Source organism: Drosophila gunungcola, unplaced genomic scaffold, assembly GCF_025200985.1.
Source record: "Drosophila gunungcola strain Sukarami unplaced genomic scaffold, Dgunungcola_SK_2 000001F, whole genome shotgun sequence".
Taxonomy (NCBI): Eukaryota; Metazoa; Arthropoda; class Insecta; order Diptera; family Drosophilidae; genus Drosophila; species Drosophila gunungcola.
In genome coordinates, this window is record NW_026453197.1 from 7,747,568 (window position 1) to 7,771,940 (window position 24,373).

At 40.1% G+C, this 24,373-nt stretch overlaps 1 protein-coding gene across 3 annotated transcripts; it reads right to left on the reverse strand.

Annotated features, from left to right (window-relative positions):
- Nucleotides 1-339: 339 nt before the first annotated feature.
- LOC128261205 (proton-coupled zinc antiporter SLC30A2) lies at nt 340-23,746 on the reverse strand. Of its 3 annotated transcripts, XM_052994771.1 has the most exons (9): nt 23,490-23,746; nt 21,566-21,735; nt 15,903-16,013; nt 14,983-15,103; nt 10,514-10,693; nt 2,005-2,554; nt 1,084-1,231; nt 496-658; nt 340-443 (listed from the first exon to the last, which is right to left on the reverse strand). In XM_052994771.1, exons 1-8 carry the CDS (start codon nt 23,519-23,521, stop codon nt 513-515), a joined length of 1,458 nt encoding a protein of 485 aa, XP_052850731.1. In that variant the 5' UTR covers nt 23,522-23,746; the 3' UTR covers nt 340-443; nt 496-512. The 3 variants fall into 3 exon arrangements, with proteins under 3 accessions (XP_052850731.1, XP_052850730.1, XP_052850732.1); XM_052994770.1 differs by having other exon boundaries at nt 340-658; XM_052994772.1 differs by lacking the exons at nt 21,566-21,735; nt 23,490-23,746 and adding an exon at nt 20,983-21,330 and having other exon boundaries at nt 340-658.
- Between the last annotated feature and the right edge of the window lie 627 nt (nt 23,747-24,373).

The window sequence follows — 24,373 nt, forward strand, 5'->3', positions numbered from 1 at the left end:
GACCAAAGGGATTGTAGTTGGGGAATTCGATTAAAAGCTGAACCCAATAAATTTCGATAGAGCTGATTGGTGTCCGAATACTAAAGCGATTTCTTTCATTGCATTTTTAGAGTCAGCCTGACACAACTTTTAAGTAGAATTTGAAAAATTTATTGCATTCCGCATTATGAAGGTTATGGTAGGAGTGATATTTATCACCCCACTGTCACCAGCTCATGATGAAGTGTACGTTATGAGGGGTATATGCTAAACAACTCCAGGTGTTTGGACACTTTATGATGGGTACATGTAATGCTGAATATATTAGGCAACACCCAGGTGTTTGTGGTAAACAACAAGTATGGAGCAAAATCAACGCCAATTTTATTATTATGTTTAGTTGTTGGTTTGTTTACCGGGTTTTTGTTGACCGATTTCATGCATGGCCAGGGTGTCACTCTTATCTGACGTACAGCAAAATAAATATTGAACATACATCGTATTATATTAACATACGTATTGGCACAGGGACTCTACTTCTCCGGCACATTGCACTGCAGGCAGCTCTCCATGGTGGCCACATAGTCCTCGATCTGGATGGTCGTCTCGAAGAAGTTGTAGCGCAGATGAACCGCCGAGGTGGCTGCATCCAGAATCCGTTTCGGATTGGCATTGGTGGCTGTGTGCGGAGAATGAGGAGTATGGGAAACGATTAGGCGGTATCAGAGGGATAACACTAATGGGGGCGCAACTCCATTGCTCTCGCTCACTGGCTCTATCAAAATTGTCCACGCTTAAAAAGCCATTTCAAAAATAATTAAGCTAATTGCTCACTGTCTGCCCATGGACATGGCCCTGAACCGGGAACCAGTGGGTGCAGCTCTTGGGACAACAACAAATCCATTGGGATAATTACCCTCCATGCCCAAAAGCGCGACCCCCCAACACACCACCCATCTCGACAAACACATGCATCAGGGCCAAAAAGGCCACCCACCCAACGACCTTTCTGGTCTGATTCGGTGTGGTTTCGTCGGCTCTGTGCTGTTTTGGCCTGTTTTGGTCGAAAGAGGCCGGACCGAACGCCCGGGGGCAGCTACTTACCAATGGCCAAATGCGCAGATAGCGCCACTTTATTAATGCTCAGCGCCCAGATGCGCAAATTGTGCACCCGCTCAACGCCCTCGATGCCTTGGAAAATCTGCAGCACCTCGGCATAGTGCATGTAATTGGGCGTCCCCTCCATGAGCACCTGCGGGGATGAAAAGCAAACAGGTACAGCAGTTAACCGGTGATCTGATAAATATTTGTAAAATAGTCAAGTCAATTGAAATAAATGCAAAATTAATTACTGTAAGGGCATGTGCTGTAGCCAAATATATTCGTATACTAATATTTTAGGTCATTTTATTAAATTCGAATATAAAAAATCAGCACTTATCTGCTAACTTTCATATATTTACTATTAATGTATTAACATTTTAAGTAATATGTTATATAATTACTGTAAAAGTTTTAGCCAAATAAAATGCTGCTTATAATGATACTTTTTTAGTCCGTTTAATCAATCCGTGACATTCAGTGTTAATAAATAAAATATATAAGTGCAGAGCCAACAGCTAAAAACACGTTTCAATTTAGTAACCAAAAAAATGCATTATATTAATTTTGAATTCTTACAAGGCATCTATAATAATACTGCAATTAGACTAATAAGATTTAAACAGCAGTTTTTGTGGTGAGAATCATATTAATAATTTTTAATAGTTTTCTTAATTTGTACTTCGAATGTGCAAAGTTATTTGTATTTTTAAAAAAAAGTATGTATTGTTAATATATTTCACCTGGCCTTATATTTTGTATGGTTCTCATGAAAAGTGCAAAATGGTCTAATGGTGACAATTTTAGCTGCTAATGCCAAAGTTATGATATAAAAATTAAAGAAGTTCAATAGAACCGAACATTGTTGAATCAATTGGATGAATATAAGCATGATAAAGCAAATGGAAATAATATTGCACTCACCAGCAGGGCATCCTTCATGATCGTGAACGTGGTGAAGAGGACGATGATGGAGAAGACGAACGTGCAAATGGGATCAACGATGGAGTACTCTGGCCAAAAGTAGATGACACCGGCGGCGACAAAAACGCCCACGCTCTGGATGACGTCGCCAATCACATGGATGAGGGCAGCCCGGACATTCATGTTGACCGCCTCGCGTCCAGTCGCTCCGCCATGATGATGTGATCCGGGTGCTGTCTCGGCCAGAACGGCTGCAATTTCCAGGTCGGCGGCCGGATCCACCAGCTTGGCGTTCTGGTAGGAGAACGTGGGCAGACCGCTGCCGGGCAGCTCGGCGTCCTCGGGGGCAAAGGCCACGCCCCCCTCAATCCGCTGGTTGGGAGAGGCGGAACAGGGCGTGGACGTGGCATGGGCGTGCGACGGAATGGCTTGGGGCGTCTTCTTTTTCGACTTCTTGGAGGAGCCACCATGGCTGTGGCCATGACCACCACCACCACCACCACCTCCTCCCAAACCATGCGAATGGCCGTGCTGCAACTGGACGCCCATACTAACCAAACAAAAAAAAAAAAAAACGAATTGGAGAGAGAAATGGGAAACGTTATCACAAATATTTAATATGCTTAAAAATGTTGCAAGCTATTTTTGTGCCAGTTCTGCAGCCTCATACTCTTACACACACACACACACACACAGATACACCGACACACAGAAGCAAAACCAAAAAATCCATACCTGTCTGGGGCACGTTGGCCTGGCCACAGTATGAAAACAAAAACGCACCCAAAATGTTTCGTTTCTTTATTTTTTGTGTGTTTTCTTTGCTGGCCGAAAAGAGGGAAAAGGGGCTTTGGTACGGTATGCGGGCAACGCTTTTGCATTGTTTGGCATTTTATTTCAGCATTTTAATGCACCAACAACAGTCGCACCGCACCGCACCGCACCGCACCGCACCGCACCGCACCGCACCGCACAGTCAGACAAACACACTCAGGTCACGGACAGTGGAGCCAAATGGCCGAGCAAGTCCCCAAATGGAATTAAACAGCAGGAAGCTGAATTCTTTAAATGAAATTTAACGCTCGAATTGTCAGTTTTTGCACAAGGTCTGGATAAAAAGACGACTCTGTCGATTTCGGAATGGACATGGCCTATACTGATAAGATCCGGAATGTAAATTCCCAGAAATTATATCAGAAAATGAAATAAATCATTGAGTAGAAGGCTTTTACAATGAGACTTTAAAATAACCTAAACCAATCTTTAAAAAATGTAGCAAAGGGATATATTCATTAAGTACAAAAATGTATATTCCCAAAAAATTTAAAATATATTTAAATTTGAACAAAAGAAACCAGCTTTCATTAGCTTTCACAATACACAAAAAAAAAAAGAAACATATAGCGCACTCTATAAATGTATCAATTTGAAGTGCTAGTTAAAAGCTAAAATGGTTTCCTATATTTTTTTCTGCTGTCCCAACCAATTTGTATTAAAAACTGATTGCTTATAAAAAATATTCATAACAGTATATTATAATATTTTTGCAACTTTTATTTTATCGCCCCTTATTTTTGAGACCCCTTTAACTAGACTTTATAGGTTGTGCAGTCATTTCCATAAATCAATTACATTTTTCTTTTCAAAATAAATAATTTTGGGCACTGTACAGTGCGCTCTCTGCCCCTCCTCCCTCCTGAATCGTGAGTCCTGAGTCCTGAATCCCGAATCCTGGATGCAGTGTTCACTGTTCACTGTTCACTGTTCACTGTTTTGCTGCTCTGTGTACCGGAAGGTGTGTGCGAGTCCTGTGTGCAAGTGTGCAAGTGTGCAAGGGATCCTCCGAAAGAGCCGACCAGCCAAACTAACCGCTCCCGTCCGATGATTCCGACCCCATCTGGGCTGCCCCAGTTCAGTACGTCCGGACACATTGCCGCATGCAAATACAAATGTATTGTCGAAAATGGCAACCGCTTGACCAGGCCATCTACCATCCCCTCAGCTCACGGCATGGATCGGCAGTTAATAGCTCGGCACATTGACTTTTTATTCATTTTAAATGCTCCGACATTGCAGATTTATGGCTTTTCTATTTGGGGAAAAAGGCAATGGTCGACCGGCCATCCCACCGTCCGACCATCCGACATGCCAACGGACTCTCCGTCCGTCGTCGCCGCCGGCTGCACTTAGCCGGCTTTTTGGGAAACAATGCAGTGTGCCGGGCATCAATAAATAAACTCGCATAAATTACGCACAACCGTTTGGCAGCGGAGGAGGGCAAAGCACAAAGCACAAAGTGAGCAGCCACGGAGCGGAACCCAAAAACGCCGCCAACTAACCATTCCAATGGAACCTCTGCTGCGACGTCGATTTGCGGCTAATTGACGTTCTCCATTGGGGACTCAAAGACATTTTGATGGTCTTAAAAACGACTTTATGCTGGGTGGAAAAATGACTTCATTTATTTTACGCGAACGTTACGTAAACGTATAAGTGTCTTTTTCAATAAAAACTCAACTTGTTTCCATTCCAAAAAAATATTTAAAAAGTATAGATTGGTTTTTATATGGCGTCATAAACATATTGGTTTCAAACAAAAATTCTTTTCATACTTCAGTCGGCTGTTAAATAATAATTTTTAACAAAAGCGTTTAAAAGCTTAACATAAATAGCGGCTTTAAATCTTAATTAATAAATAAAATAAATGAATAAGCTTTAGTGTTACATGGAAAATGAACAATTGCTGTTTTACAACCAAAAACAATATACTGAAAAATTTCCTCTCAATGTTATTAGTATTCAAATGTTTAGAATTGCCAAATTTTATATATACTATTTTAAAAAATTGAGCATTGCAATCAAATATTTTTTGGCTCCCTACGTGTATAGAATGTAGACTAATAGTTCGTTTTAAAACAGTTTTTGTTTTTTTTTTTGGAAGATTTACAGGGACTGTCTCAGCACACCACTAGTCAAATAAATAACAGCTCTGGGTGTAAAAGTCGCGTTACGATGAGTGCAATAAACGTGTCCCGCTGTCGTTATCCCTGGTTTTGCTCCTTGGATCCTGGGCTCCTTGGCGCGACAGCTTAACGAGCAGCTCATCCGGGTGACAGACCACACCGAAATCAAGACCAAGACCCAGACGAGGACCACGACCAGGACATCAAGACTAGGACACCAGGACCAGAGCCCCGAGACATCCTTAGTGGCTGGAAATCCTGGCAGCAGTCACATACGCGACCAAAGCCAAGGCGAGCTGAGTCAAGATATGTGCTAATATTTATGTTCCTGTCAATTAAATCAGGACATGGCATATACGCCACACAGCCGGGAGCTGGAGCCGGAGCTTTCGCTCTTGGTCCTGGGGCACTGGCACTCTGCTGGGTTGCAGGACCTCCTGGCTCCCGGTTTTCCCAACTCCTGGTGTTGTCATGGCTGCTGTCGTTTGTTGGCCACTAACGAGGCGAGTAAAGATGCCGCAAAATCAAGGGGAAATGCTTCATTGCGCGCTACAAATTACAGCGCCACAGTTGGAACAACAATGCCGGGTTGGCTATGTGGCAGGTTGGCGAGGCATCCGGGGGAAAATGGGGGCTGCTGATGGCTGGGGAATGTCGCTCGCATTGGCATTTTTTGCGCTCGAGGACACACAACGCAGGAGGGGATTGGCGGAGTAGAAGGAGGAGCAGGGGCAGGAGCAGGGGTAATGCCTCGGCAATCGGATGTTCAAAGTCGAAAAGCGTATGTGCTCGGCATGGAAGCCGTGGCGCCAACATGGACCTCTATCGCTGACCGACCACGTGGCCACGCTGGTTAGGACCAAAAAGGCGGAGGCAGGGTCATAACAATGTGAGCTATTTTCGGAGACTACAAAGTGCTGTTCCAGGCGTACCGAATAAACTGAATTTCCTTTCCTATTTCAAATCGACATCAGAATTGTTGTTCTTTTATATTTTTAAAAATAACAAAAATAAAATTCAAATTAATTATTTTACTTTCTTTTTTCTATACTTTGCTTATGTATTTATTATCTATTCAACGTTTTCCATTTAACATGAATTCTACAAAAATAAAAACATTACTTTGTTTTTAGGGCAGCTTTATAATAAAGTTGTCCAAATCAGAATAGTTCTAAAATAGAAGAAGTGTTAACTGAAGACTAGTATTGTTTATGGGCTCTTATGGGAAAGTTTCACAAGAATATTTATATGGTCATTCGGGGAGTGATTTGCTGCACTGATTACTATTTTTATATTTGTTACACTTAAAAAAAAGCTGATCTGGCACCACTACCACTCCTGCAACTGGATCTACGGTGCCCTGTACAATTTATTTAGTGCCCATTAACAAGATGCCCCACACGAAGCGGCAGCCAGCGCTTCTCCTTCTTCATCACCGTTTATATTTATTTGCTCCTTGTTTTTCTCTCCTGGAGTCTCCTATTTTTTTGCTGTTTGACAAATTATGGCCACATTTGGCCTGGTAACTTCTTCGAACCGAACTGGCTGGGCCATCGCAGCGTGGTCTTAAGAAATTGAAAATGAAATTGAGTTGTCAGGCTAACAAGCTTTTGGCCAGCTTCGGTCTCAAATGGCTGGCCAGAACGGAGGAGAGGGGAGAACAGACGACCAGGCTCAATATTCACATAGTGAGCAGTAAGCATAAACAAAAATAAAATACATCTAGTGGAAGAAGTGAATTTATAGAAGAAAATATGGGAACTATTGAAGAATAAACAAAAGTTTTAGCAATTTTGAGGTATTGAAAGATCTATCAATAACGCTGTATAATACCAACTAACAATGTTTATAACTGCTTCTGTAAATACATCCTACTCCACCGTTTAGTTACCATGTTCGTTCAGAGTTGATTGAATGTTCAACAAATCCAGTTACCTTTAGGGGTAAAAACTAAGTTTGTTTTCAGCTTAGGTTGCTTCCAAATCTATGAAAAGTTTTAAGTGCATATAAAACACGAGTTTTATTTTGTTATTAAAGAAACAAAAAAGCTCGTATATTGAAAGAAAAAAATCGAAAGGCAAACAGATTTCTGTCATTCAAATAACATCCTAAATTTTTTTTTCTAGCATAGTGATAATTAATTGTACAACATATTAAAATTTGATTTAAAATTAAATTGAACAAACTCTGGTTCGTTTCAAATTGTTGATTGCTTTAAAGAGAGATTTCGTTGCGCATTCATCCATCTGTCCTAACTGCCATTTCCATTGCTCCACACCCTGCTTGTAATTGCTTTAGCACCTTGCTGCCGCAGTAGTTTTCCCCGCTTTTCCCACCAGAACAAACCTCTCATATTTCACTGGCATTTGCTCTCGCTAATGTCCCACTTGCAGTTTAAGGTCAGGCCTTATGAGAGTTCGGATGTGTTTGCGTACAGTCAAAACTCTAAATATGGATTTTATGGTTAAAAATTAAATTAATTTATTTAGAGATTTTTTACGGAAACTTTGTAGTAAAAGTCGACAGCCAGAAGGAAATGCAATGATTTTAGCGAACTGAAAAAAGCTGTATTTCATGTTCGTAAAACTTATTTCATTATCCACAGGCAAAAATATAATAATAAAATAATAATAAAAGACCACTGAGAGAGAAGTACCTTTTAATTTAAACAAATACTTTTTACACAAAACAATTCTTAAATGATTTAAAAATGCAAAATTTAAAAAGATTTATCTTTTTTTACTTAATATCTAAAAAATCACTACAAAAATATGTAATATTTAATTTAATTTAAGATAAAATTTAAATTTAATCAGTTTTAATTTAAGTCATTTAGCTTTTTAATCAGAACATTTTAGGAAGCTTTAGAATGCACGGATTGTCTCAGATTTATTTCGAAAATAACACCTTTAATGTTGTATGCAGTATGGCTTATATCAGGTTTTTTTCTATCTTTATAAATCTTGAGGATTCAAATAAAACAGGGAGGAAAATATGACTAAAAATTTCTCTATATTATTTGAGACTCTTCCATCGCTTTATTAACGTAAAGGTGTCTGAGCATTTTAAAAATACTACATACTACATACTACTACTACATACTTTGTATGTTTCAAATAATTAGTTTGAGAACAAAGTGAAATGAAGTGAGGATCGAAGGTGCGGTTCATCGGAGGTTATATTACAGTACTTGGGTTAGTTAACTCTCTGTTTTTCTGCTTCTCGTCCTGTTTCTCCGGTTTCCCCGCTTTTGCTCTAATGGGCGTTTTAACGATGTGAAGTCGACGGACGTCGTTGCCGCCACTCAAAAGTTAACCCAACAACAGCACACAAAGCGAATCCGGAAAATTCTGTGCGTGTGTGTGTGTGTGGGTAAAGCGCTTTCGAGCTATTTTTGGCATTGTGCTAATTGAACTAAAAACTCGCAAAAAATAAAATCCAGAGAGCGCTCAACAACTAAATGAAACTAAGTAAAAAGCCTTCAATATAACAACGAGCGCAAGCCAGACCGAAAATAGTTGAAACTTGCTGCAAACTCGTTTGGCCAAACGCATAACGGTAAAAGGTGGCCATTTAATTCTGTTGTTCGAACACAGGTCGAGGGTACACAGAAAAAAAATGTTTCCATTAAAAAAAAAATTCCTTTAGATAGCATGTTAAAAATCGAGCCGGATGCCTCCTCAAGTCCAAAAACCAAAAAAGTGTTTTATAAAAAAAAATGTATATATTATATTATATACATAAAACTCTCTATAAATTTTAAGGAATCAACACAGAACCGAAAATAGTGTAGTTAAGAAATAAATTCAATCCAAGTGGTTCCAATAAAAATGATTTAAAAAAAAAAAGTTTTAAGTTTTACGTTCATTTGGTTTTGTTTTATTAAGATGAACTTCAGTGAAAACTTTTGTGTTCGAAAAGGTTGAACAAATTGCAAATCTAAAAGAATAGCTACTATATTTGCTCTATGTAAAATAAACTGGAGGAAGCAGCCAGTATTGACTTGACTTAACTTCCTACTTTTATGGCAGCTTCCAAAGATGGCCTCAGCCACGCCCCCCGGACTGGCGCCCATCTCGGCCAAGTCCGGTCATCTTCTTCCCTTTCCTCCTGGCCAAATCTGTAAGCCAGGAGAGTTGCTACTGCTGCACGTTTTGCACAATCAATTCACGTAATCAAACAATTCAAGTGGCAAACACTGAAAATGCCAACGTCAACTGGAAAATTTTTGCGCTACCGCCCAAGTACCAGCAACAGCAACAACAACAGCAACAACAGCTGCAGCAACACTCGTGCAGGAAAATAGGTGAGCTGAGGTGGGCGTGGCATGGGGAAAGGGGCGCTGGGCGGTGGGTGGTGAATAGAGGGGCAGGAATCATAACGTGTGTGTATGTAAGCTAGCTCGGCATTGAACGTTGCGATTTATGCGCCAAAAACTATGCTTCGACAGCCACATGAATGAGCATCAATGGCAGCAAGAAGGCGGTGAAGGGGGGCGTGGCAGGCAAAGGGGCGAGATGCTTGCAAGTTCTGCACTCCTCAAAATCAAAACAAGCGAAGCGATTAGTAAATAATTTAACGAACTGAAAATGCCCTTCAACAAAACACTAGCCATTTTCTACTTTAAAGAAATACAAAACTAGTTTTTTTTTGTTCCTCCTTAAAATAAAAGAATAGTCTTCTTTCTTATAATCAAAATTCAGAATTAATCGGTTGTTGCATACTATTATAGTATACATAAAAAGGGTAAACTTTAAAAGTATCCATTTTGTACAATTGCTTGATGTTTTCTAACTATCCTTATTAAAAAAACCTTTAAAGTTTTTAATAACAGATATTTTAGTATACGCTAGAACTTTTCTTAAGATTTTTTAAATTCTTTTTAATAATAACAATTTGAATCTTTATTTTTCTTCGTCCCTACAGTTTTTTCCTTGGAATCGTGAAAAGAGTCGATTGAGAAATTACAATTATATTAAATAAAACGTTAAACTTTGCCGGCCTCGATTTATTTTTAGCTACCCGAAATGAAAAAAAAAATCCAATGGCTGGAGGGGCATTATCGAAACCCCTTTCGATGGCACGTTACCCCATTCCGCCTAGAGAATTTCCCACCTTTGCTGCTGGCCAAAGCAAACACCAGCAAACTCCTCGACGCTGCCGCTTTTGGCTTTTGTTGACGCCAAAAAAAAAAGGAAATAGAAAAAAGTAAAACGAGAAGAATTTCTAAACTTGTGGAAAAAGTTGTCGCTAAAATGTGGAGAAAGTTGCCGCAACAACTGGCGGATACGTAAGGGAATGGCATCCAGGAATCGGAGTGGGTCTGGGATCGGGAGACGTTTGCAGTGTGCGCCGTGTTGACCCATTTGGTGGCCCATGCCTGGGACAAGTTGATTGCGGCAATTGCAATTGGAAAACTGCCCGGGGAAAACGGGAAAACTTTGCAGTCGCACGGGCGAGCAGACAGAATGCCGTTTCCCCAGACGGCCAGCAATCAAAGATCTGCATATCAGGGGGCAAATATTACATAGTAGGTACATACTCACATGACATTCACCAATATGGCCAGGCCCGAGGTGATCAGCATGATCTTCGCATTCACCTCGTAGTCGCCGCTAATGAGACGTCCGATGGCCAGCCAGACGAGAATCCCCGTGATGACCCAGATCATGAAGACGGAGGCCATGGCGCCAATAACCTCAGCCCGATACCAGCCGAAGGACATCCTGTCAAAGATAAAAGGGAGTCAGCTTAATTAATGTGAAGGCAGGTGAAGATAATGAGTCTGCGATGGGGAGGAGAATAATTTCCACTTGCCACACGATAACGTTGGCAAAACTTTGGTAGTTTAACGAGAAAATAACTTGACAAACTAATAGTTGGTTTGGTATGCATAAAAGTATTGCACTTTAAATGCACCCTTAGAGCTTTAACGTTCAAAAATTCTATATAAATAATTTGTTTGATTTAAGCATCAACATCCTGAAGTGCTTCAAATTGTTTTTTTGATTTAAACATCAGAAATTCTTAATTTGCTTATATTGACTGACTTATTCACAAGCGATATGGAATTTAGATAGCGTTTCAAATTGCTTAGGGTCAAATTAAACATTCTCTTTCAGAAAGTAAAGTTTTCCCTTAAACATTTTTAAATATTATTATTAAATATCTTTCTTAAATAAATTTGACAAATAGCTTAATGTGAAATTTCAGCAAAGACTTACTGACTTAATCACATATGATATGGCATTTAGATAAATGGTGTTTCAAACTGATTAGATTTAACTTAAATGTTGTCTTTAAGAAAGTTAAGTTCTTCTTTACAATCCGCAATTTCACAACATTTACTGGGATTTCTATTTTAAATACATTTTGAGAGATCTTTAATTTTTAATTTACTCAACATCAATGCCAAACATTCATCGGTCAGAAGTGACACGCTTTCAAATAACCGAAATAAGTCGCCAGCAATAAAATGATATCCTCTTCAAGATGTCAAGAGCTGAACTTCTAAGCCACAAAACGAAACACGAGCGGAAAGTGAGGGGTAGTTAAAATTAACATGAGTTGATAAATGTGACCAAAATTTGTCAAATGCTATTTTAATTTGAGTTCGTTTTGGGGCGCGGCTTCATCCCCCCCGGATGATAAATTTTTGGGGAAGAAGTGGGGAGTGTTTTTCTAAATTTCCCTAATGTAATGAGCGTTTTGCATGCTTATTTTTCGTGTATTATTATTTTTTGTGCTTTTGTTTTTTTTTTTTTTTGCTCGGGTCAAAGTCAACACCTGAACGGCGATGTCGACCAAGTCGAGGGTTGTTCAATTAAAGCCCCACCCAGACCAGAAAGCAAACCAAGCCACATCAGGACGAGGACGGGGACGGGGACGGGGACGAGGACGAGGACCAAAACCAAGGACCAAAAACAGGACCAACCGGTAACCGACAGGTGGGCAGGGTGAATACCACTCTCGTTATAAAATTGAAATAATGGCAAAAGGCAACAATTTTGCCAGCCTGCTAACTAATGCGATGCCAGAAGGCAGCAGGCAGCAGGCAGCAACATTCGTTAATGTCTCGCCATAATAATACAATTTAATTTCCAGCAAACATCCGTCGTATCCTCGCCCCGAATACCCCCTCCCCTTCCACCCCCCCCACCCCACAGCAATGTCAATGTATGGCAGAGCTTTCTATATGTGTATATACAAATATAAACGCAAGTTGGGGCCTTGCAGTTGGCGTTGCAAGTGCAGCCATTTACTTAATGACCGCCTGCTGCTGGCGTCCCACCCCTTCGTCCTTCCTCCTTTCCATTTCCCAGCGGAGGAGCTGCTACATCGCTACCTCAATGGCGGTTCCGGGCACACTGGGACCGGCTGTGATAATTAAAAGAAAGTAGCCAAAACACTTAATTGGGATTAGCGATAATGAAATACGTTTGCCAAACAAACATTTTGGCACGAAGCAAAATGAGCTATAAGGAGTATAAGCAAAAATAGCAAAGTTACATACAATTATTTATCTAATAATATTCCACTGATGCTAAAAAACGTTTTAAATGGTAAAGACCTCATTTCTCTACTCTGACTCTTTGGAGAATTTAAATTTATTATTTAGCTAAGAAATAATAAGCTTTGATTGATTTTTTATGTACAGGTATTTGAAAGGAAACAGAAACAGAAATTCCTGCATAAAAAAACAGTTTTTATACATTTTTATTTTATTTTTTACTCTTAAATTTAATTTTTTTTCTGCGCACACTTAATATGAGTAAATCAAATATAATATTTATTTATAAATTTTAAATCCTTTATCAGTATCGAATATGTTACAAGTGTTGAAAATAGTAGTTGTAAACTGATCATAACTACATAGTTTAATAAAAGTATTTGCAATATATTTCAATGGGTTTTACTTATTCAAATAACCTTTTTTAGAATAGTATTTGCATTCATTATCACTTAAAATACCATATGTAATAATTGAATCAATCCACTGTACCGTGTTTAGTTTTTCCCTCGTTTTGCACTTCGTTTTCTGCGTTTGCCTTTGCAATTGTGCAAATGTGTTTTGTTTTGATAAATTAGGCTTGTCAACTCGGCAACGGCAGCTCGAGCGCCAAAATGGGTGGTGGTGCGGGCGCAGGAGCCAAAAATGAGGTAGAGAAGGCTGCGAACCGCACTGAAACCAAAACCCGGCCAGAGGACCAGGCCCAAGAAGAGTGGCATTCAGCCAGACTGAGACTGGGACTGCTGCAACATGCAGCAGCAACAGCAGCAGCAGCAGCAGCAGCAGCAGCAGCAACAGCAGCAGCAGAAACAGAAACAGAAGCAACATCAACGCACCGGAGACGAAGGAGACCCAGTCTGAGAGTCTGGTGGCTGGAGCGAAATTTACAAAATTACCATGCAACACGCTTGAAATTGCAAAAGTTTTTCATTATTCACTTTGTGGCTGCAGTCGAGTCGTCGAGTGAGTGAGATTTTTGCATGAATGAGCAGAACGTGCCGCTTTGCCTCCCTCCTTCTAGTTGAGCCCAAGATGGATGCTGTGGCGGAAAAGGGGGGCAGGAATGGGGGGAGGGCGTGGCAGAAGCAGGAGCGGAGGCAGCAGGGGAAGGACCTCCCAACGACCAATTGAAAAATGTGCAACGGCCAAACGTACAGTGCGCAGCAGCAACAGCAGCCAACAGTGCTGCCACGAAATAAATTTCAAAAAAAAGAGAATCATCTAACAAATGTAAATATAAATCATTAAAAACAAGTAAATTTCTCAAAAATTTTAAATGGACAAATGGACAAAGTGTGATTTAAAATAAATTACCACTAGTTTTGCAGCTAAAGCTTAATCTAATATAAAATTTATATTTTCAAGCGTCTATTATTAAAATGAATAAAAATATAGTATTTATACTTATTTATTTATTTATTACTGTATTTATCAAAGACAAATCAGCGAGAAGAGATTTAAAGATTTTACAGAATCTTATACTAAGCAATCTACCAAAGACAAACATACTATACAGTCGACCTTTTTTTTCCGTAAGCTTCTAAATTTATAAGTGATGAGTATCTTTCAACTTGCTTAAGATCAATAAAATGTGTCTTGCAGATAAACCAAAATTTTAATTTGCTATAAGACAAATCGTCATCTCTTTTAGCCATAGCAACAAAAGCAGCCACAGACGCTGGTGGAAGGCACTGAAAATTTGGAAACAGGCTTTTCGCCTAATTAGACGACGGCGAATGGGAAATGCAGGCAGCAGCGGAGGATATGGAGGATATGGAGGATGGCCAAGTCGAGCGACAGAAATTATGGAGGCTGCGCAGCCTTATAAGAGTGGAATATAAATTGCAGGGCATTGCAGATACACTCGTTAGAGGGGGAATTTTCTCTAAGAGGTGCTTTTCTATGTACTCATAAAAATAAGGCATAAAAGCCATACACCAGGTTTCCCAGCCACTATCTAAAATTGCAATCTCTACAGAATCTCTACAGAAAAAAAAAACAAAAAATGTCTAAACAAACTGAACATTCCTAATTAAATATTGACTATTGTAAATAACCTACAAATTTTAAATGTTTTAAACTATTGAAACCGGAGATCATAAAAGAAATACAAGTTCTGACTTTTTAATTACCAATGCATAACTTATTATGTAACTAAAAAAAGGTAAGTGTTCATTGATGACTTTAATTAAGGATTCGATTTTTAAGCCATTGCTTTCAAGTTCCCCTGAGTCTTCTTGGAATGGCTATACCCCAGCTGAGGATATTTGGAGAATAGTTTTATGTTATTTCCCTGAGCGGGCTCTCGAGTCACCCGGTACGGTGATAAAGGAGAACGAACACGAACCATCTCCGAAAGGAGTTGGCAGCAGCAGCTACTATAAGGGGGACACAAAAAGAAATGCGGAAAAGATTGAAACTTTACGTTTTATTGATTTCCCCAACCCGTTTCCCACCCGGCAAACGACTTTTGGCAGTGTCTTCATTTTGGCTGCGAGTACTTACCGCTGCGTAGATGGGCGTCCGGCAATCCAGATGGCAAACAACGAGATCATAAAACTGGCGAAATCGGTGAGCAAATGTGCGGCGTCTGTTGCGATGGCCAGACTGTTCGATAGGACGCCACCTGTTTCAGGTGAAAAGTTCCGGGGTGAAAGTAAATAAATGCGCAAAAAATTAACTCGCCAATCTGTGGGAACGGGAAAAGGTGACAATCCGCCCCGCCGACGGCTTTAGTCGGAAAAACATTAAAGGAGCGGGTAGCTGGAGATCTTTTTCACTCTATTTTCCATTATCGCAACGACGATTTCGATTTGAAAGCGAAAGAAAAGTGCAAAGCGAAGGGCGCAAAAAGGGGGTGAAATCCTTTGGCCCAACAACTGGTCACCACCTCCATTGGGTTCTCGGTCTCTGGGTCCTTTTGCCAAGCGAACATTGTAGGTAATTGCAAAGCGATTAACGGCAACAGCCGTCGAAGCAGCGACGACATCGTCGTCGCCACTCGAAAATTAAATGTTTATTGTATAACCAACCAACCCCAGTGCCGTCATAAATGGAGGTGGGTTGACAGGGCAGACAGTAAGCCCTTCCGGTCGCCATATTGTTGCACTTCCGGTCCTCAGTTTTTAATCGTCTCCTTCGTGTCCTTTTTTCTCTTTCTCTTCCTCTTCCTCTACCTTCCCCTCGTTGCCCGCATTGTTTGACTTAACTTTTTGTTTCGCCTTTCGCTTTTCACTCTTTACGTTTTGTTTATTTGTTGTCTCAGATTCTCAGAGGTGAGTAAAATTAGTTTGGGAATTGAGAGGCAGACAGAAAGAGAAATGGCAGAAAAAGGAATTGATGGTGAAAGAGTCCTTTGTAAGGATGAACTGAGAGCAGACGGCCAGGGCAAAGGTTTCCCTACTACAAATATTAACCCAACTCACCCACGATTTCGGCAATCATGAAGACCAAACACAGAATGCTGGCTATGATCAGTTTCCGGCGCGCCTTCACGTCCACGCCCTCACTTCGGGCCCGATGGCAATGATCCCGGACTGAAATATAATTAAATACAGGAAACAAATTAGAAAATATTAAAAGTTAAGGATAATAAAAGTCTTCTTCTTTTAAATTAAAACCATATAATAAATAGTCGAAAATAAAAGAGTATAAATTCTATTGCAAAGCCCAAAACTTGTAAACCTTATACTTAATCTTAATTTTTTCTTGTAAAGTTCATTATAATGAAGGATATACAATATATATTCTTTGTCAGGACCATCTAGACATGAAACAGTTAAGAATTCACTCTAATGATATGTGGTTTCATAACAAAAAGCAATGAAATTTATGTTAGTTATAAATTGGGGGATTATTGTATTGACTAGTATATTTATCATATAACTGCATACGATTAATAAAATCCAGCTACTTTTTATTAATTATTGAAATATCTTTCAAGAAGCTGACAACTTAACTCCTTCAAATTTTTTTGATATTTTTTTAACCAATTAGTTAATTGCACAACAAAAAACTATTTTAAAAAATTATAATATTGCATGCCAATTACAACACAAATTTTTTCCATAATTGAATTTCCTGCTTGCATACTCGTTAAATTTAACACCAATAAATCACATGACCAATGTGTACTCATTAAATGCTTTTTTTTTTAGTTCAATTATTTGTTGTTGCTTACATGAGGTCTTAAAACACTTGATGCCCATTGAATAAATTTCATGATTTTCTTAAGCCCTGCTTAAGTCCATTGAGTCTTTTTTTTTTTTGCGAAAGCGTTAAATTAACAATGTGCCACTGCACACACATGCGAAGCGCATTGGGCTCCCTTCGGGGAATAAGTTTCCCTTTGGCCCATCTGTTATGCCGCTGAGCATGCAATACATATTTACAAAACAGGCATTTAAATTTATTTAACATGGTACGTGAATAATGACCACCAGCGCAGCTCCAGCTCCAGCTCCTGCTCCTGCTCCTGATCCTGCCACGCCCCTCCCATAAGGATACGGAATATGTGTATGGCCCATTTCCGGGAGTTTCTCCGCTTGTTTTTTATGTTATTTCTCCATTTTTTTTTCTTTCTTCCCCTGGTTTTATTCATTTTGGGTGTCAGTGACAGGCGAAAGTTGGTAGTTGGTAGTTTGTAGTTGCTTGGCTCGGTTTGGTTCGCCAGTTGGCTGGCTAGCTGGCTGGCTGGTTGCTCTTGGTCGGCTAGGAGCAGTCTATTAAATACTTTATTGCATTTGTCGCAGCCGTATTTCATGCTTTGTCATTTCCGCTGCATTTTCTTGCTCTTGCACATGCCCTGGTCGCCCACTCCTCGAACTTTCCTTGCAGCGCAGCTTTCCATTGTCCGGAGCGGGAAAAGCGGTAAAAGCTACAGGAGCACATACATGTCCGTATGCATATGCTCCGTTGGCTGCAAGTGGAAGCCATAGAGATGACCACGTTCGCGACAATCTAGCCTCTATTAATCTTTAATAAACATTTTTTTTTTAGATTTATGCTAATTTGGGGGGTTTAAATTTCACAATAATATTTTAGTTTTAAGTGACCAAGCATAATTAATAATTTAACTATATTTGAGCGACTCAAGTTAAATAAACTATAAGATCCGCTTTTTCCTATCTTAGTTTAGAACATTTTTAAGACTTAAAGACAGGTTATAAACAAACAATTTATCCTTGACATTGCGAGCTGTATAAAAATCATATTTGTACCATAAGCATAGTTAATTTTAAAATTAAGTTGGCGATCTTTTATTTGATTTTTTAGAAATCGGCCATAATGGATTTGTAATTTTATTTTATCGAGTACGAGTTTTTTAATAGGTTCCATAATCTAGCGAAGTCATGAGCAAACTTTTAATGAAATAAATCGTCTATTATCGAAGTGTTTTAATTTAGTTAACCCTCTGTTAATTTATGGTTTTCCGTGCGTGACACCCAAAATGTGGAGTCGCTCATCGCTGACAATGGTGGCGTTGTGAACGCGGTTTCTTCATTTGAATCCAGCACAAGGCCACCGACGCCTGGCCTCCGTCTGCTTCCTGCTCCTGCATCCTCTGCATCCTCTGCATCCTCTGCATCCTCTACATCCTCTACATCCACATCCTTCGCTTCCACATGCTGGCCCACACACTCACACAATGGCAGTAACAATGCCGGCAGCGAAATTAAATTCCAGTGCATAACCAAGGCTCCGCACTTTCGGAGCAAGAGCCACTGCAACTTGCCACCTGCCACCTGCAACCTGCAACCTGCAACGGCGACGATTGTGGCACGTGAAAATTTCACCTATTAGACCCGCATCCCAGGCTCGCTCTTTTTGGTCGGAGGCAGCCACTGAGCCACTGCAGCCACTGTAGCCACTGCAGCCAGCTGATGCATAAGAATCGTCATACTTGCAATTTAAACAACTCCGATTCATCTGCATCTTTAATTGGTCGCCTTGGACCATTTCGTGCCGTGCCGTGCCGTAACGTAACGTTCGCCTTGTTTGTTTGCGCAATGCGGAAAGTATGTTGGATGCCCGAGCAGCAGAGGTTAATGTTGGATACTGGGTGGATGGTGGATGGTGGATATGGGCGGCACATTCACTGATGTGCTCCTTCGCATTCAACTTCGCATTCGCCACCTCCATCTTTACATCCATATCTGGTTCTGCCATGGCAACAATTGTACTGTGTACTTGTTCTTATAAATAATTAATGGAAGACGAGGGCAAAGGCATCGGCTGGGGAATGGGAATGGGAATGGGTATGGGTATGGGTATGGCAGTATGATGGAGACGAACCCAAACTGGATGCCAAGTGCAGGCGCACAAGCATTAATTGGATAGAAATAAATACGCGACAAAAGGCATTCCATTATGTGCAAATATCAATGACATTGTTACGGCAGGTGACAAGAATGCTCGTCAACTGAGGTTTAAAGGCGATCCGTCAAGTCATTGACAACATTACTACATTTAATATTCACTAATTGAAAGTCTAAATTATTGTATTACTGGTGGAAAAATTCTCAGTAATTAAAGTCTAAAGGAAAATGTATTGCAAGACTATTAAATAAATAGTTCTTTATTAAACAACGTTATTCAAAATGTTACAGAAATAAAATATTAAAAAAAAGGATTTTTCCTTTGGTAAATATACATATGAAATATGAAAATATGAAATATTGTCGAAATTGGACTTTGCTTTTGTTGCTCGTAAAATTCTCTTTGTCATTTTTTATAGAGTGAAAAAATGATTTAAATATAATCCAAAGGATAGCAATATCTCAGGTGGCTCAATAAAATCTGTGTTATTTTTGCTTACAAGCAAGTGCCTTGCTTAAATGTTGTTGCATCTCTAGTAAGCGCACAAGCACTCAAAAGTTGGAAAAGGCCTATCTGCATACCAACTTTAAATCGACATCATAATACAAATATCTCGAGAGCCTTAGTAGCCAAGTTTGATTTCATTCTCAGCAATGACTTTGGGCTAAACGTGTGTTTTTGATATTTGATATGCTAATTGGAGCTAACTCCGCAGCTGAGATACATTGGTTATATAGCATCCTCCGTCCTAATTAGCAAGTTACCTGTGCTCAGTTCCGCCTCCCTGAGCTTGAGCATATCATCCATAGCCCGGAATCGGAATGCGCGCCAATAACAATGACGAGGTTCACTCGGGGGAACAATGAACGGACCTATTCAAGCAGCTCAGTATGCTGGAGCATTTGCAAATGGTCCCATCTGGAGCGCGTTTAACGAACGACTAACTAAGGGCCAGCGCAAATCAAAGCAGCTGCATCGGCATCGTCATCGGCATCGACATCGACATCCGTATCGAGCAGCTGCACTTGGCTAGTCAAGCCATCTAATGGGAGTTAGTAACTCAAACTATGATTGAATGCACCGGGCGCCCCAAGACGATTACATAATATACTATATATCCATCGGCTTGTGCCAATAAACGGAATATACGACGGCAGAAGCTCTCGGAGGCAATTCCACCTCGTCTAGACGCAAGTTAATTTCATTTCGAGCTCGCTCGTCTGCCAATAAATCGAATCATCACCAAAAATGGAGAAATAAAAAGGGATATCTTATTGGACACTTGCGACTTTCGGATGGCCATTAATCAGGTCAAGGTACACTTTTTAACAAATAAATAACGAAGAGACACTAAAAATCATGAAGTATCTGAAAAAGTCATGTTTGCTAAGAAAACTGGTATTATAGGGTTATACCATTAAAGTATTGAAAATATAGTGAAATTTAAAAACTTTAAGCTAGGTAAAGGGAAATAAATCAAATACAAATTTGTATTGTTAATGAAATTTACCCAAACAGATATATGCAATAGGTCCTGTTTTTTCGCTTTCGAAATTCGTTAAAATTATTTATGAAATTATACGAAATTCTTTGATTTGATAAATTACTTATCTTTATATGGGCAAAAATTCACTTATTACTATCAGAAACTAAAGGGTATAGTCTTAGTCGATATAAGCCACCATTGATTTGCTTCTCGAACTATATTTGCCAAGTGTAAAAAATGAAGCACCTAGGAGTCTCTGCAGAGGAAATTAAAATATAAACTTGACATAGCCACATCGATTTCCAGCCATTTGACCCAACGTAGACATATTCTTTCGAGGGCGGGATGAGAAAACGAAAAATGAGCCAAACATTTATTTGGTTCATCGACGTCGTCGTACGAAAATGACGCTGGCTCCTCTGGCGATTTATGACATATGGCCATGGTGGGTGGTGGTTGGTGGGATGCGGTGGTCTACTCCCAGCAGCGGTGTGTCAGCAAAGAGCATAAATTTTGATTATGCCACAGATGCTGAGGGGGGAGGAGATGAGGAGCAAGGCTCCACCAGTTCCACCAGTTCCACCATACATAATTTGGTTTGCCGACCTCGGGAATCATCAGCTGATTGATGACAGAGGGGCCCCAAAAGTGTGTGGTGGGTGGAAATGTGGCTTCGAGTAGGTGGTAAGTTGTTTGCTCACCATATTCGTGCAGCTTTTCCATGCGGCTTTTATCCAGCGGAATCGCCGCTTTCCTATACAGCCGGGCATCATTCATTTCCGACGATTTCCGTGACGTCTGCCAATTAGCTAGCGTTTACTCGATATTATATACAAGCTGAATGCACGGAGAAAATTGCAGAGAATTTTCCGATTTGCCCCGAAAGAAAATAGCGATGAAAAAACGACAACGACAACGACAACAACAACAACAAACAACCGCTTAAGAACAATCAAACATCTACGATATTGCGAACATACACAGCCAAATAAAGCACGAATATAACAATGTGAAAACTAATTTGGTTGATTCTCGTCGTTGTCGAATTTGATTTGTTTGCATTTGACTTTTGGTGCAAAGTGCCGCGCTGCCTGCTGCGTTTTCTTGATAATTTATGAATGACTGCAAATTGCTGCGAGCTGCGAGGCAGTGGGTACTCTGGGTAGTCCGCCCGTCCTGATTGAAAGCGACACGAAAGTGCCCCGCAGTTTGTCACAGTCACCTCATGTGGCGCCCCCTTAACCCCTTAACCCTTTAACCCCTTGTTGCCCCACCCTCGCTCACCTTCAACGTTGTTGGACCGCCCGTGTAAACAAAAAATTTGCGCAGGTGTTGAGGGCGTTGCCGGGTGATTGTTGTTGCCATTGCCGTTCACACCTGGTTGTCCCTGCTCCAGCAGGTGGAACGATGGAGCCGTGCCATAGTTGCTCCGACGCGTCCGATCCGAGTTGCGTCTGCAAGAAAACAATATGATGTGGTTATTTCACTTCACTACCGTCCATTCGAAATTCATTGTCCCAATGAAAAACAGCGTGCAGCCTAGCGAGAATTAATTAAAATGACGTTAAATATTAAAAACAATACAGAGCTCACAATCGAGCAGCATTGAATGAGAGTTCACTTTTGAGCTATCAAAGCTTGTAGTTCGACGCATATGGGAAAAATAAAACACAATACTGAATCCCTAATTGGTTTTTAAAGGGCAAAGCTCTTTGAAAAGAGTCTTAAATATTTAATACTTGATTTTATACTTGTTCTTGCAAATTTCTTTGATATTTACATAAAACTAAACCTTACTCACAGTTTAATTTTAAAGCCACTTATTGGGGAGTTATAAAGATAACAAATGTACTTTAAAAAAGTATAAAACAAGTTATCAAGTAATATTTAGGTTCAATATTTTGAGATACTTATTCTTATATTTTGTAAATATCCTTTCTGAAATAATTGGTATTTTAAAGTAATCCAATGAACTATAAATTAGATTAAGGATTAAAATTGAATGTACAGTGGGTCATTAGGTATATTTAAAGGATTGAGGGACAATTTGAAATTTTTTTTTTAGTAAAATCTCAGTACACACGTGTATTTTCCAAAATCAAAGTCAAGAATGAACTAGAAATGCATACCCAAGAACCACACGAATACTTGTAAGTTATTTCCCAACTAATTCTTTAATTAAAATTTGCCATTCGTTAGAGTTTTTGGCTCAACTTTTTTTGTGTTACCCAAGTTTCTATAGAAATGTACTTGTTTTCCACGGTAAACAAGTGAAAGAAGCCCGAGAAGAATGAGAAGTAAGTGCAGCCACAGCAGGAAAAGTTTTTTTGGGGAAGCTTCAACTCCAAAAACCCCAGCAAAGAATTAAAACGTACCGTTGTTGCCGGTGCCAACGGAAAATTGCGGCATTTAAGCACACTCAATGTGTTGAACACTCCCCCAAACAAAAGAACCCCACCGACCGTCCATCAGCAGGCAGTTCCCACTGTAATGAGCTGATGCTTCGGAAAACGAAGTGAAACGCGCTGCAAAAGGGGTTTTTTTTTTTTTTTTGATAGGTGCTAAAATGAAAAGTGCTGCGAAAAATTCAATTTGAAGTTTTGTTACTTAACGCAAACTACGATGACTACTTAAAGGCCACGCCCACTTCACTGCCACCTCCGCCGCCGCCTTCGTCAGCAGCACGTGTGTAAGTGTGTGTGTGTGTGTGTGTGTGTGTGTGATGTGCCCGTTGATAAGTTTTCCCTTCCATGTGTGGGTGTGCCAGAGCAAGTGCGCGTAATTTTTACTACGAAAAGTGCAAATGGCGCTAAACTACTTGCTCTGCAACTTTCCAACGCAATTGCACAAAGAAAAAAAATAGTGGGGAGAATGTAAAAAAAAAAAATAATAAAAAAACAGAAAAAAACCGTTAGCTGCCCCGCTTTAAGCTTTCTAGCCAACTTTTCGAGGCCTCTGCGCACCTTGAAAATCCCCAAGACCCCCAGAAAGCCGAGAAATCCGAGAAAACCGTCAGTTGTCGCCGCTCCCACGCGGTCCGCTCTTACGCCTATTTAACAAATCAGCAGCTCATTTGGCGCTTTATGTTAATTTCGTCCCAAAAGAGATTTTATTTTTGGCCAACTTTTTGCACTGGAAAATGGGGAAAAACTTTTGCGCAAGAAGTCGAAGGCGATAGATAAACCGTTATACCGCCCAAAAAACTTACTTGGCAATCGGTGTATCCTCGTTCTTGGACATTATTTTCTGTACTTTATTTCTGTATTCTGTTTTTTTTTTCCAACAATTAAAGACACTAACACTCGACAGCAGACACGTTACAACGCAAGATTCGAGCGACAAGTGTTTTCTTTATACGCCATCCCATAATCTTCACTTCTCCAGAGGCTGTGAATGATAAGATCCGAGCAAATACCAGATAAGCGCGATTAAACTTACAACTTTTTTTTCGGACCGGAGAGAGCCGAGTGCAATGCATGTGTGTTTGTTCTTGGAGTGGTGGAGATGGGTGATGAGGTGGATCAATCTGAAAGGGGGGGCAAAGTTTAGGGAGAGGGAGAAGAGAGGAAGAGATGGAGATGGGCGATGAGGTGGATCAATCTGGAAGGTGGGCAAACTTAAAGGAGAGGAGAGCAGAGGAGAAGAGAAGAGAGGCAGAGACGATGTCCGCTCTTATCAGCAGGGTCTGTCAAGTCTGTCAAGACTGTCTAGTGTGAATATAGCACACGGACCGTTCAATTGATGGTAACGTGCGGTAAGACAACCAACCAACGGGACTTGTTTACCTTTAAGAGCGGACTCACCTTGCCAGCAGATAAGAACATGAATGGGAAAACAACTCTCACAAGAACTTTTAACTTGGCGCTCTTTCGAAGGGCTGCCAGATAAAGAGAAAAATGTTTGCATTTGGTATATTTTTGGTATCCATCGTGGTTTTTAAGTGGAAATCACGAGAGACTGGGCCAAATTCGTATACAGGTGTGACACTTGCAAAGCAATTTTAGAAGAAAATATAAATATTCAAAAACTTTCATGGCTCAAAGATAATAAAACATTTAAATTATATTACAAATCATTTTGAGAAATTGTGAA

Excerpts from the sequence above, each read along its gene's own strand:
- LOC128261205 (XM_052994771.1), bottom strand. The coding sequence starts at position 23,521 with ATGTCCAAGAACGAGGATACACCGATTGCCAA. Across the intron at positions 15,104-15,902 it reads CATGATTGCCGAAATCGTGG|GTGGCGTCCTATCGAACAGT; the intron begins GTGAGTTGGGTT and ends CACCTGAAACAG. Across the intron at positions 10,694-14,982 it reads GGACGCCCATCTACGCAGCG|GATGTCCTTCGGCTGGTATC; the intron begins GTAAGTACTCGC and ends TATCTTTGACAG.